This window comes from Muntiacus reevesi, chromosome 2, assembly GCF_963930625.1.
Source record: "Muntiacus reevesi chromosome 2, mMunRee1.1, whole genome shotgun sequence".
Lineage (NCBI taxonomy): Eukaryota > Metazoa > Chordata > Mammalia > Artiodactyla > Cervidae > Muntiacus > Muntiacus reevesi.
Genome location: NC_089250.1, coordinates 63,284,623 through 63,299,029, shown reverse-complemented (window position 1 = coordinate 63,299,029; position 14,407 = coordinate 63,284,623). Strand labels below are relative to the sequence as shown.

Below are 14,407 nucleotides of genomic sequence, written 5' to 3'. Positions count from 1 at the left end.
GGGTGTTCATTGGAAGGACTGATGCTGAAGCAGAAACTCCAATACTTTGGCCACCTCATGGGAAGAGTTGACTCAGTGGAGAAGACCCTGATGCTGGGAGGGACTGGGGGCAGGAGGAAAAGGGGACGACAGAGGATGAGATGGCTGGATGGCATCACCCACTTAATGGACATGAGTTTGAGTAAACTCTGGGAGTTGGTAATGGACAGGGAGGCCTGGCGTGCTGCGATTCACTGGGTCGCAAAGAGTCGGACACAACTGAGCGACTGAACTGAACTGAACTGAACTGAAGGATGACAGGACACAATTAACAATCCTTGGCCAGAATGCTACAGACAAAGCCAAATACTTCACTGGCCTTAAACTTCTTGAGGGCCCTACTAGCTGAAGGGAATGATTTCTCTTTATTCCATAGTGCCTAGCATAATGCCTCAATACACATATGTGGAAAGCTCAGAAATGAGGTAACTTTTTTTTTAAAAGATGGCACAAGAAGTGAAGAGGTATGAACCAGGAACCCAAACTTGATCAGTGCAAATAATCCTAATGAAAAAGAAATAGAAAAGAAAGAGAGCTAAGGACATTATGGAACTCAGATTCTGAAATCCTTTGTACAAGAAATGGAAGGATACCATGATCAACTTAAATGGAAACAAGGTGGTGGAAACATGCCAAAGAGTCAGGAAAGAAACAGACAGAAGGAGCTTTTTTCACTGTGTTCAGAGTAAGAACAGGGAAGGCCAAGCCTACTGTTCAGGACAGATGGTGTGCTCCCACCAGATGACAGGAAGAAGGCAGAAGGCATCAGAAAAAGCAGTTTCCATTCCATCCACCAAGCATCATTACTAGGAAACTGCAGACTCTCATACATTAGACAGTCAGCTTATCAATGCAACGGCAGAAGAGGGCAGGCAGGATTACTCCATCTCCAGAGCAGAAGATGGATATGTGGAAAGTTCACCCCACAGTGGTAGGTCTAAAATTAGAATATAGATTCTTATCAATATTCTATAGTCTGTTTGGTGAGATAAACTGCTTTGAGAACTAATGATCTCCATGGAAAATCTAAATCTGTATTTTATAAATGCCGGTCTCTGAGAAAACAGGCTTCCCTGATAACTCAGTTGGTAAAGAATCCGCCTGCAATGCAGGAGACCCCAGTTGGATTCCTGGGTCGGGAAGATCTGCTGGAGAAGGGATAGGCTACCCACTCCAGTATTCTGAGCTTCCCTTGCGGCTCAGTTGGTAAAGAATCCACCTGCAATGCGGGAGACCTGGGTTCAATCCCTGGGTTGGGAAGATCCCCTGGAGAAGGGAAAGGCTATCTACTCCAGTATTCTGGCCTGGAGAATTCCATGGACTGTACAGTCCACAGGGTCACAAAGAGTTGGACACAACTGAGCAACTTTCACTTTCACTGAGAAAACAGAAATCCTATTTCTGAGGGAATTCCCTGGCAGTTCAGTGGTTAGGACTCTGCACTTTCAATGATAAGGGCCCAAGTTCAATCTCTGGTCAGGGAACTAAGATCCCACTAACTGCACAGCATGCCCCCCCCCCAAAAAAAAAGAAAAAAATCCTAATTCCATGATTTTGGGGGGATCTTGTAATTTAAGAAAAGCTGGGTTGGGTGTTTTATAAATAAATTCTGGAAAAGGTACACAAAACACTGTAATCAAACAAAACTGGGTCAGGACGTCTCAGATTCAACTTCTTCTGAAAGTGACTAACTTATAACCCTGGGCAAGTCATTCTATCTCTGAGCTTCAGTTCCCAATGGGCTTGCTATGGGGGAGTAAATGAGATGGCCCATGTAAAGCAAATAGCATCATACCTGATACATAGAAAATCTTTGATAAATGTCTGCCATCATTGTTACTGTTAACAGTTAAACAGAAGTAGAAAATGTGCTGTTTACAAAGGTGAGAAGAGGTGAGTGTACAAAGGTGAACCCTTAAACAGGGTTCTGTTTAAGCAATACAGACAAAATTAATCGAAACTACAGACTTTTTATAAAACCATTAATCCAAAAAGACCACTCGAAGTCACATTTTTGTCTCTATTACACTTCCGTCATGTGTTTTGAAAAGTAACTCTTCTCATCCCCACCCTATTTATTTATTTATTTATTTTTGCAATGAGTAGGCAATCTAGCAAATAGGGAAGCGCACACAGAAAAAATATCACCAGAGAAAGGAATCACCTGGGAGATATGGCCAAGCTTTGGAGTCACAGATCAACAGAATTTTAAATCCCAGCTCCACCACCCACCAGCTCTGAAATTTGGGACAAAGGACTTTTGCCTCTGTGAGTCTCAGTTTCTTCCCTCATTTATAAAATTGAAACAATAAAGAACCCCATACTTGTTGAGAAATCTTAATGGAGACACTGCACATGGAGAGCCTGGCAGTCAGTCCTTTACCTAGTTGCTATCTAATTCTATAACACTAAAAAACATTTTCTCAAGGGAATCCTCATACACTGTTGGTGGAAATGCAAATTGGTATTGCCACTATGGAAAAACAGTATAGAGGCTTCTCAAAAAACTAAAAAGAGAGCTACTATATGATCTAACAATCCCACTCCTGGGTGGAATTGGAAAAATATTCAGAAAAGACAAAAACTCTAATTCAAAAAGATAAATGCATCTCAATGTTTATACCAGCACTATTTGTTAAGACAATAGCCAAGACATGGAAACAATGAAAGTAGCCATCAACAATTGGCTTAAGGTGTGGTATAAACATATATAATTGAATATTACTTAGTCATTAAAAAGAATGAAATATGACATTTGCAGTGACATGGATGGACCTAGAGAATATTATGCTTAGTAAAGTAAAACAGTCAAAGAAAGACAAACACTACACATTATATGTGGAATATAAAAGACAATATAAATGAATCTATAAATGAAATAGAAACAGACTCACAAACATAGAAAACTTATGGTTACCAAGGAGAAGGGAGAGGACAAACTAGGTGTATGGGATTAATAGAAACAAACTACTGTACATAAAATAGGTAAACCACAGGATTTACTGTTTAGTACAAAGAATTTTTATATCTTGTCCCAACCTATAATGGAATATAATTTTTAAAAAAACTGAATCACTATTGTGAACAAACTAAACTACAATTAAAAAAAACTTTTTTTCTTTCAAGCTTAAGATGTAAGCAATCAAAACAACCTAGGAAAATGTTTTCCTACAATCACCTGGAACTCAGCTCACAAATTTTATTGAGCATCTATGTGGGTGCCTTGAAAATATACCCTTCACATCCTTACCAAGTACTAATAACTGACCCCAGCTGTAGCAGTTTGACACTCACCACCACCTCTGTTGCATGGCCACACTTCCCTGGGGCTGTCCCCAGCCAATGGCTGAGTGAACAGGTATATATGGAGATAAGACTTTTTCGACAGCACCTTTGGCTTGAGGACTCACCATCTCCATTGCCAAAATCTTCTGAGTACTGCACTGCATTCTAAAACTTCCAGTCATCCTCCTTTCTCCTTTCCAGGGTCAGATTCACAAGATAGTCCATGGCTCTCTCAGTCTCTTCACCTCACTCCCCATTTCTCCCACTTGCAATTTCCAAATAAATCAACTGCACTGTTTTTCGGAAACCAAAACACCCTATTCCTTACTGAGTTAGTGTTCTAGTGAGGAAGACAGCAAACAAAATAATCAAATCAAGTAAGTATAGACTGGCAAAGGTGTAGCATGAGAGAAGTCTTTGAAGTACTCTGTTTACTATTAGTTCTGACACTTACAAGAATCTATACATGAGCTAAAACTCATAGGCATATACACCAAAAAAGGAAATTTTACAGTATGCACATAAAAAAATTTTAATGTAAAAATAAAATTATGCTGTAAGAGTATTGAGAAGGAACTCACATTACTTAATTGAGAGTCCTATTTAATTTGTAGCAAATTAAATATAATTTATCCTAGGGGGAAGGGTACATAATTTTTTTAGTATATTTATTTATTTGGCCATGCCAGGTCTTAGTTGTAACATGTGAGCTCTTGGTTGAGGCATATGGGATCTAATTCCCTGACCAGGGAACGAACCCAGGCCCTCTGCATTGGGAGCTCAGAATCTTAAACACTGGACCACTAGGGAAGTTCCCATAATTTTTTTAAATGTCAGGAAAATCTTAAATTTCACTCAGATTTTTTTTAATACCAGTATTGTAACTTTGAAACTATTTTGTGTGTAATACAGAATAAAGCAAATGGGTTACTATATTAGCATGATTAGAAACAAAGACTTAATATAAAATAAAGGCAAAATTTAAAAAATTACAAAATGTTCCATTTAAATTAGAAATATAAAAATGAACTCACAGGGACTTCCCTGGTAGTCCAGTGGTTAAGACTCTGTGCTCCCAATGCAGGGGGTATGGGTTTGACTGGTCTGGGAACCAAGATTCTGCACATCACGAGGTATGGCCAAAAAATAAAAATGAACTTATAATGTTTCAAAACAACTATTTCTTAGCTCCAACCACTAAAAAAAGTCTTAAAAGCAATGACATTCTAGCAGCAATAAACAAACCCTGTGCCCAATTTAGAACTTAAGTTTCAAGTACCACTTCTAACTAAAAGAAACCAGGTCTCCTTGGAGAAATGGACAGGGTCTGGGATCAGGACAGGTGAAATAAATCTGGGGCTTCTAGTAATGCCAGAAAATAAGGACTACTCAACGACTAACAGGAGTGTGTCAAAAGATCAAACAGGCTGGTTTAAAGAGGCTGTCACTGACCAAGTTTGGGAAAATTTTAGCACAAAAGAAAATAATGAATGTAACCGACTACAATACCACACTGAATAATCTCAGTCCTTAGTGATCTTTAAAAAGGAATAAAGAAAAAAAATGCTCTTCTTACAAAAGAACATCAGCTGTAACAATAAAACACTGAATGAGAGAGGTGAAAAAACCACTATCCTTCCACTTCTGGGATAATAACTGATGGAGGGAAAGGATTATTGATGGATGCTAAAAATCATTCGGTAAATGGTATAGGGAAACAATTAAGATATATTCCAAAGTACCCCCACAAATTATTTAGTACTCTGACAGAGAAAAATACACTTTTAAGATGGTGAGAAATGGCAGTCATTACTCTATCCAAGTGATACACTGGAACAGAGAGTGGGATGACATAGCTTTATGTGTCCCCTGATGGGATGAGATATGAAACACATAGCATTACCATTCAACCATTCTGCAACACAATGTTTAACCTGAAGTCTAAACCTAACTTCTAGTTTACAGGAAATAGAGAATACAAGAAACAAGTTAAACTCGCCATGAGAAAACAATGTGACCGACTCAGAATGTGGAATAGTCTACAAAATAAATGTTGCTTAAAAATAACGTCATAAAAAAAAAAAATAATAACGTCATGAAAGGCCAAGAGTAGGGGAGGGGAGAAGGATTATCATGGGATAAAAGTAACTAAAGAGACATACATCTGAATAGGTTCTGGATATTAGATATTATGAAATTATTGCTAATTACAATTAATTACATTATAATAAGTATATAAAGTATGTTGGGTAAAAATATATTAACAATTAGTGAATACAGGTGGAAGGCATAGTATTCATTGCAGTATTCTCTGAACTTCTGATTATGTTTAAAATCTTTTCATAATAAAAAGCTGAAACTCGGGGCTTCCCTGGTGATCCAGTGGTTAAAACTCTGTGCAAATTTCCAGTAAAACTAAAAATGTGTTTATCATATTACTTAACAAATTCACTGAAGTAGGGCTTCTCAGACTGCAGTACATTGTAAAATCAGTAGATTGTAAAATCAAATTAATGGTTCACAACCAGCAGTTTTGTGTGTATATTAGGAAACGTTAGAGTATATTGAATGTATTAAGGTTAAGGACTGTTTCACAAAAGTTTTGCTTCTTTTAAATTTATATTGTGTATATGGCAAGTACCACACTGGCTTTCTTTAAAATATTCCTTATACTAGATTATGGTCAGGAAAGTTTGTAAGCCATTACCCAAGAAATATTCTTGCACATGTGCACCAAGAGATATTATAGAAATGTTCAAGGTAGCATTGTGTATAAAGTAAAGAACTAGAATCTAAATGTCCATTAGTAGGAGACTAAATAAACAAAATATGGTATATTCATTCAGTGGAACTCTATACAGAAATGAGGACAAATATCTATACCAATATGGGTAAATCACAAAAATATGAACTACAGAAAAGAAACAAACAATATGAGAACACTTACACGAATTTTTTAAAAACACCCAAAGTGATGCTAACTAGTATTATTTATGGATACATACAGTAAAAATGTAAAACATGGGAAGGACAAAACTAACTACAGGATGCTGGCTGCCTCTAAGGAAGGCAAGAGTGGAACTGAATTGGAAAGGGCATAAAAGATACTACCACTATACCAGGAACATTTCATGTCCTTTATTTTTTTTAAATATAAATAGAAGTGTTAAAATTCAGTAATTCTGGGTGACAAGTACACAGATTATCTTACAGTTAGCTGTACTTTTGAACTTTTTCAATATTTTAATTTTTTCTCCAAATCTAAAAAGAATTATTTCTCTTGATTAAGCTGACTTTAAAAATCCTGAGGGGAGCTTTGCGCAGTGGCAGTATCGTAGCCAATGAGGTTTATCCGAGGCGCGATTATTGCTAATTGAAAAGAAAAAAAGAAAAAAAATTAAAAAATAAAAATCCTGAGGGAAACCAAGAAATGGAAATAATTACAGAAACAAGCACGTGTTCAAAGAGTCTAATTCTTATATCACATCTCCCAGCCCCAAAAGGCAGCAGAGACATATTCTACCCCATTTCCCCTGCTTCTCTTCTCATCTTCTCCTTCTAAACACCAGGCGCTGGTCAGCCTGTCTATTTTGACACTCAAAAGCACTACAGTCTTCCTTAAGAAAACTCATAGAAAGGTTTGAATTTTGAAATCCTCACTTTCACTTTAAGCATAAACAAAAGACTAAACTCTAGGATATCCTCAACAACAACCACCACTTTACAGTTTACAAGGCCTTTCCCCACACATCCTGTTATTTGACTCTCAGAAAAACTCCGTTGAAGTTGGTATCACTAATACCCACATTTACAGATGAAGCTGATGCTCAGAATGGCTAATTAAGAACCAGAGGTCACGAGTCATTGACAAAGTTGGGATTACAACCTCTCAGTTTCTAAACCTAATCATCCCTACGATGTGATGACTAAGTTTCAACTGTACAACAACATACCCAGAAAACAGGAGGGGTTGTTTGCAACACACAAACTGCTCTGATCTACCCCCCTTTTCTTCATTCTTCCATCTCTGATCTTTCAGACAGGCAGCCAAGAATAAGCTGCCACTAATAACTCTTCCCTTCCCTGTAGCCACTCCTGCTTCTTCTTCCCATAACTCCTGCGGATGAATAGGCAGAAAAGGGAAACAGATATAACTAGATGGTTCCCCCAACACAGGGATCCCAGCAGCAAAGAGAAAGATATTACCACAGCTCTAGACTTAAGAGTCAGGGAGCAGGAACACACTACAGAAAAGCCTAGGCTACCCCTCTTTATGACTGCTGGCAAATGTCCTTTACTGAAGGGATTTAATTAACAGAAAAATGTAAAAGTACCAGTTTTTCAATCGGTCCCGGGCTTCCAACTGGGCTCCCACTTCAAAGCTGATTCCTCGTCTGTTAGGTGGATGCTTTGTCATTTTCAGTCATCAACGGGGCTGCTTTTATTCTCCTGAAAAAGCCAATTAAATATTTATGAAACTTAGGCAAAGTCTGCCCAGAGTGGAGTATCACTACACATAAAAGACAAACAGGCATTATTCAAAACACAAAGCTCCAGGAAACGGCGTCAGCGCCCTGCTTTACTCCTGCCCTCATCCTAGCACAGGTGTGCCCTCCACTGGTTCCTCCTCCTCTAACACACAGCATCTTGTATCTCTGGAACTGGAAGAGTGCTAAGCTGCTCCAGTCATTTCCAACTCTTGTTGACCCCATGGACTGTAGCCCCCAGGCTCCTCTGTCCTCGGGATTATACAGGCAAGAATAGTGGAGGAGGTTGCCGTGCCCTCCTCCAGGGATCTTCCTGACCCAGGGATGGAACCTGTGTCTCTTACGTCTTCTGCATTGGCAGGCAGGTTCTTTACCTCTAGCGCCACCTGAGAAGCCCCCAACACTGCTTACCAAAGATTCACCTGTAAGGGGGACTCCTCAGAACACCAAAGAAAAAGTCACTCAGAAGTAAATTTAATCATTTGCTGAAGACAAATGATAACAAACACCTGCTGAGAGACTTTAGAAAAACAGTCCTCAAGACCAAAAGAGACACAATTCCTGGCCTCCTGAAGCCTCCAGTCTACTGGGGGGAAAAAATGTAGCCAGTAAAACAGACAAATGACTTAACTGCAAACTAACTGCAACTGCTATATGATTTTTAAGTGCTACAAAGAAAGGGAACAAAAGCTGAACTCCGATTTCTGGTCCTTTACTTTTGGAAGGCTGGACAAGAAATGTCTATTTATTCATTGTTTGTTCTATCCGTATTTTCTGCTGCTTCTTGAGTAAATTCTGACAAAGTGGGACTGGTGATCATTGTCCATATGAGTAAAATTGACCTTTAGGGGCTAGTGGTGGTTTTGCTGGAGATGTAGCCACTCTGAGCTCTGAGCTCCTGGGGCACTTGAGCAGGCCTCCTCCATATAGCAAGGCCAACTCCCAGTAAATTCTCTCCCACTGAACTTTGGATCCCAAGCAATGCCAGAGCACTGTCAGGGCAATATCTGCCTCATATTACAAGGGCAATCTTTGCAATAGATGAACGAGGAATAATCACAGAAGTGGGTCCTCATATCCAATGTGTACATACCATCACATTTTCTTGCAATATATTACATGAAAAAGGAGGATGTAAAATTATATCCCTCTGAACTCACAGTAAAACTCATGTGCATTAAAAAAAAAAAAGACTGGAAACAAAAAAAAAAAAAACAGTTTGTAAGTGATCTCTCCCTCTTAAAGTTTCCTAAATTTACAATTTTTCACACTGGAAATTTCCCATGAGGAAAAAAAAATGTACACGATGAGCTATCCATTATATTAAACAACTCATTCCAAGGGGCTGATATTGGGGAACACATAAAGCAAATACCAGACTAAGACAGGAACAGGTGACAGTTTCAACTGAAAGGCAATGTCAAACAAGAGTATTTGGATGATATGGACCCTAGGAAAGGGCAAGTCAGAGGTCTGACCGGCTATACTTTACACTCTCCAGGAAAATGAGATATCAAACCTAATATAAGTAAATAGTCTTCGTTTTGACTTGCCTGAAAAAGCACCTCAAATTATCTTTTTGACTTCGTGTATACCAAGTAATATTCATAGTTTTGCCTCTCAGATTATATGAAAAGATGATGGTACACAAGAAGAAAGAGTGGCACTAAAAACTCACCAGAGCAGCTAGTATTTATTAGACTTCATGCAGGGAGACAGTTCCCTTTTAGAGATGGCATTAATGTAATAGGATTAAATTATTGGCCTTTAATCCTCAACCCCACCCCTTATTAGCAGAATAAATTTGGGTGAATTACTTAACCCCTCAGAATTTGTTTTCTCTCCCTAAAATGGGGATGGTGATACCAGGTACCTATCTCCAGGCACCTATCTCCAGGCAGTGGATGTGAAGACTAAATGAGATAATCCATTTAAGGAATGGTATAAGGACTATATAGTTAGCAGCTAATTATAATCCTATTATCACATAAGAAGAAATTTGGTTTAAAGTAATTGGGCTAAGGTTCTGGTGCTAAGTGACCAGCCCCAGAACAAAAGCCCAGGTCTGCTTGATTTCTGAATTAATTCTTTTACCACACAGCTTCCCTAAGGAGGCCTTCCATTAAAATACAGGAGTGTGGGAACAAGGCAGTGAATGAAAATGAGCAAATTATTCTTAATGACTCAAGAAAATCAATTCCTCTTGAGGCAGAATTGTTGAAGGTCTTCCTTATCATGAACTGAAACAGGTTTCATTGTAACTCTGACCCATTTATTTGAAGCTCCACTCTGATACCAGTCAGAACAAGACTAAGGACTAATCTGACTTTTATGTCCCATGGCCAAATCCCTCTACTCCTCTAGGATGGCAGAGTTTGTTTTTAAATTTCACATTAATTTATTCAACAAATCATTAGTGAGCACTGTCAGAAAGGCACTGTGCTGAAAATCAGGAATCAGAAATCCAACTCAGTCCCAGCTCCTGTCCGCCCAGGAAGACAAACACAAACACTGAGAAGAGGGGAAGGGGCTCTAACAAAGGGCAAAGGGAGGGACAACTGTCTGAAAGTCTCAATTTAATTTGACAACATCTACTAAAGAATAAAAAATAGTTCAAAACAGAAGTAGGAATTAAGATTACATAAGTTTTTACTTCTTACATTTAAACACACATTTTTCTCAAGCTGCAAGAGGGCTAAGATTCTGTAGCTTTTAACTTATGCATTCTTCAGGGCCTTAGATTTTTTCTTCCAAAAAGTTCTAGTTCCAGAATAGGAAGAGGAAATATGTTCAATAAAGACACCCAGGAAAACTATGAGAAAAAAAATCTAAAAAGAAAAAAAAAAAATCTGATGCAATCTGTACTCATACATGATTCCATTTTAAAGACCCTGGCAGGACTTCAAACTGCTCCTTTACATTCAAAATTCCCTACAGGGAATTCCCTGGTGGTCCAGCAGTTAGGGGTCATGGGTTCAATCCCTGGGGGGAACTAAGTTGCCATGCAGCAAGGTCAAAAATTTTTTTAATTAAAAATAAAATAAAAAAACAAATTACCCTACAATGTGTGCTCACTGCTCCACAGGAGACAAGAGAGCCTAGTTTATTTCCTTAAATATAGTATTTGCAGTCAGTGGCCCTGTACCAATGATAATGAATCCTTTAAACGTATACTGTGTAACACAAGTTTAAAGGGCACTTTCACAAACAACAAACTTGGAGAAAATAACTTGAACACATATGACCAAAGGGCTAACTTACTTTATTAACAAGGAGTGCATATAAACCAAGAACAAAAGAGCCAAACAACTCACTTAAAAATGAGCAAAATGGGAAAAAAAAAAAAAAAAAATGAGCAAAATCTGAGAACTGGCAGATTCCCAGGTAGGGAAGGGAGAGGCTTGTGGGGAAGGGGGGCAGGAATAATACAAAGATCTAATAAGCATATGATTATATTATCCTTATTCATGTAACATCATCCTAAACTAAAGGAAATCCAAATCAAAGTAACAACTTTTCACTTTTCAGGCTAATAATTTCAAGATAAAATACCCAGTGCTTTCGGGGATGAGGAAAAATGATACTTATACTCTGTTGGTAGAAGCATAAATTGGAAAATCCTATCTAGAGGCAACTTGGCAGTATCTACAAATATGCAAATACCTGCAACCCAACAGACCCATAGCCAGTGACATCCTACAGATACATCCCCCAAAGTCTGCCAAATTACCTGTGAGGATGAACAATAAATTTCTGCAATTAAAATGCCCATCAAAAGAGGCCCACTTAAATGAATTATGGCCATCTATACAACAGAATACATGGAACAACAGACTGGTTCCAAATCAGAAAAGGAGTACGTCAAGGCTGTATATTGTCACCCTGCTTATTTAACTTATATGCAGAGTACATCATGAGAAACGCTGGGCTGGAAGAAGCACAAGTTGGAATCAAGATTGCTCGAAGAAATATCAATAACCTCAGATATGCAGATGACACCACTCATGGCAGAAAGAGAAGAGAAACTAAAAAGTCTCTTGATGAAAGTGAAAGAGGAGAGTGAAAAAGTTGGCTTAAAGTTCAACATTCAGAAAACTAAGATCATGGCATCTGGTCCCATCACTTCATGACAAATAGATGGGGAAACAGTGGAAACACTGTCAGACTTTATTTTGGGGGGCTTCAAAATCACTACAGATGGTAATTGCAGCCATGAAATTAAAACACACTTACTCCTTGGAAGGAAAGTGATGATCAACCTAGATAGCATATTAAAAAGCAGAGACATTACTTTGCCAAAAAAGGTTCGTCTAGTCAAGGCTATGGTTTTTCCAGTAGTCACGTATGGATGTGAGAGTTGGACTGTGAAGAAAGCTAAGTGCCAAAGAATTGATGCTTTTGAACCATGGTGTTGGAGAAGACTCTTGAGAGTCCCTTGGACTGCTAGGAGATCCAACCAGTCCATCCTAAAGGAGATCAGTCCTGGGTGTTCACTGGAAGGACTGATGCTGAAGCTGAAACTTTAATACTTTGGCTATCTCATGTGAAGAGTTGACTCACTGGGAAAGACTCTGACGCTGGGAAGGATTAGGGGCAGGAGGAGAAGGGGACAACAGATGATGAGATGACTGGATGGCATCACCGACTCGATGGACATGAGTTTGAGTAAACTCCGGGAGTTGGTGATGGACAGGGAGGCCTGGTGTGCTGCAGTTCATGGAGACGCAAAGAGTCGGACACAACTGAGCAACTGAACTGAACTGAACTAATACAACAGAATGTGGTACAGCTATTAAAAGGTAAAATGGTAAGCTGTAGATGCTGATATGGAGTCATCTGCAAGATACACTGTCAAGTAAAAAAAGCATGGTGTAGAGGCAGGTATACAGTATTACCTCTTTAATACAAATAAACATATATACAGACAGATCTATTACATGCATACTCTATGCATGTTTCTTCCCTCTAAGAAGGAACAAAATAACTGTTCAGTAGTTCCCTTAATGAAAGGAATAGAGCAAGAAAATTTAACTTCATTTTTTAATTTTATTGTTTGAATTTTCTAACCTTAAGAATATCTACTACTGTGGGTAAGAATTCCTTAGAAGAAATGGAGTAGCCCTCAAAGTCAACAAAAGAGTCCAAAATATAGTATTTGGGTGCAGTCTCAAAAATGACAGAATGATCTCTGTTCGTTTCCAAGGCAAACCATGCAATATCACAGTAATCCAAATCTATGCCCCAACTACTAATGCCAAAGAAGCTGAACAGTTCTATGAAGACGTACAAGACCTTCTACAACTAACACCAAAAAAGATGTGATTTTCATCATAGGGGATTGGAATGCAAAAGTAGGAAGTCAAAAGATACCTGGAATAACAGGCAAGTTTGGCCTTGGAGTACAGAATGAAGGAGGGCAAAGGCTAACAGAGTTTCACCAAGAAAACACACAGGTCATAGCAGACACCCTCTTCCAACAACACAAGAGAAGACTCCACACATGGACATCACCAGATGGGCAATACGGAAATCAAACTGATTATATTCTTTGCAGCCAAAGATGGAGAAACTCTATACAGTCAGCAAAAACAGGACCAGGAGCTGACTGTGGCTCAGATCATGAACTCCTTTCTGCAAAATTCAGAATTAAATTAAAGAAAGTAGGGAAAACCACTAAACCATTCAGGTATGACCTAAATCAAATTGCTTATGACTATACAGTGGAAGTGACAAATAGATTGCAGGGATTAGATCTGATAGACAGAGTGCCTGAAGAACTATAGACAGAGGTTCGTGACATTGTACAGGAGGCAGTGATCAAGACCATCCCCAAGAAAAAGAAGTGCAAAAAGGCAAAATGGTTGTCTGAGGAGGCGTTACAAATAGCTGTGAAAAGAAGAGAAGTGAAAGGCAAAGGAGAAAAGGAAAGATATAACCATCTGAATGCAGAGTTCCAAAGAATAGCAAGGAGAGATAAGAAAGCCTCGCTCAGCGATCTATGCAAAGAAATAGAGGAAAGCAATAGGATGGGAAAGATCAGAGATCTCTTTAAGAAGATTAGAGATACCAAAGGAACATTTCATGCAAACATGGGCACAATAAAGGACAGAAACGGTATGGACCTAATGGAAGCAGAAGATATTAAGAAGAGGTGGCAAGAATACATGGAAGAACTATACAAATAAGACCTTAATGATCCAAATAACCACAATGGTGTGATCACTCACCTAGAGCCAGACATCCTGGAGTCCGAAGTCAGGTGGGCCTTAGGAAGCATCACTATGAACAAAGGTACTGGAAGCGATGGAATTCCAGTTGAGCTATTTCAAATTCTAAAAGATGATGCTGTAGAAGTGCTGCATTCAATATGCCAGCAAATTTGGAAAATTCAGCAGTGGCTACAGGACTGGAAAAGGTCAATTTCATTCCAATCCCAAAGAAAGGCAATGCCAAAGAATGGTCAAACTACCGCACAATTGCATTCATCTCACACACTAGCAAAGTAATGCTCAAAATTCTCCAAGCTAGGCTTCAACAGTATGTGAACCAAGAACTTCCAGATGTTCAAGCTAGATTTATAGAAAAGGCAGAGGAAA

At 38.7% G+C, this 14,407-nt stretch overlaps 1 protein-coding gene and 1 pseudogene across 2 annotated transcripts in view; one reads left to right on the top strand and one right to left on the bottom strand.

Annotated features, from left to right (window-relative positions):
• The window catches only part of PHF20 (PHD finger protein 20), a 134,692-nt gene that overhangs the window by 104,519 nt on the left and 15,766 nt on the right, over positions 1-14,407 (bottom strand). For both annotated transcript variants that reach the window (XM_065921917.1, XM_065921918.1), the window contains exon 2: positions 7,659-7,773. In XM_065921917.1, coding sequence (XP_065777989.1) covers positions 7,659-7,741 — 83 coding nt within the window. In that variant the 5' untranslated portion in view covers positions 7,742-7,773. The remainder of the gene's footprint in view (positions 1-7,658; positions 7,774-14,407) is intronic.
• On the top strand, positions 6,637-6,746 carry LOC136161962 (U4 spliceosomal RNA; annotated as a pseudogene).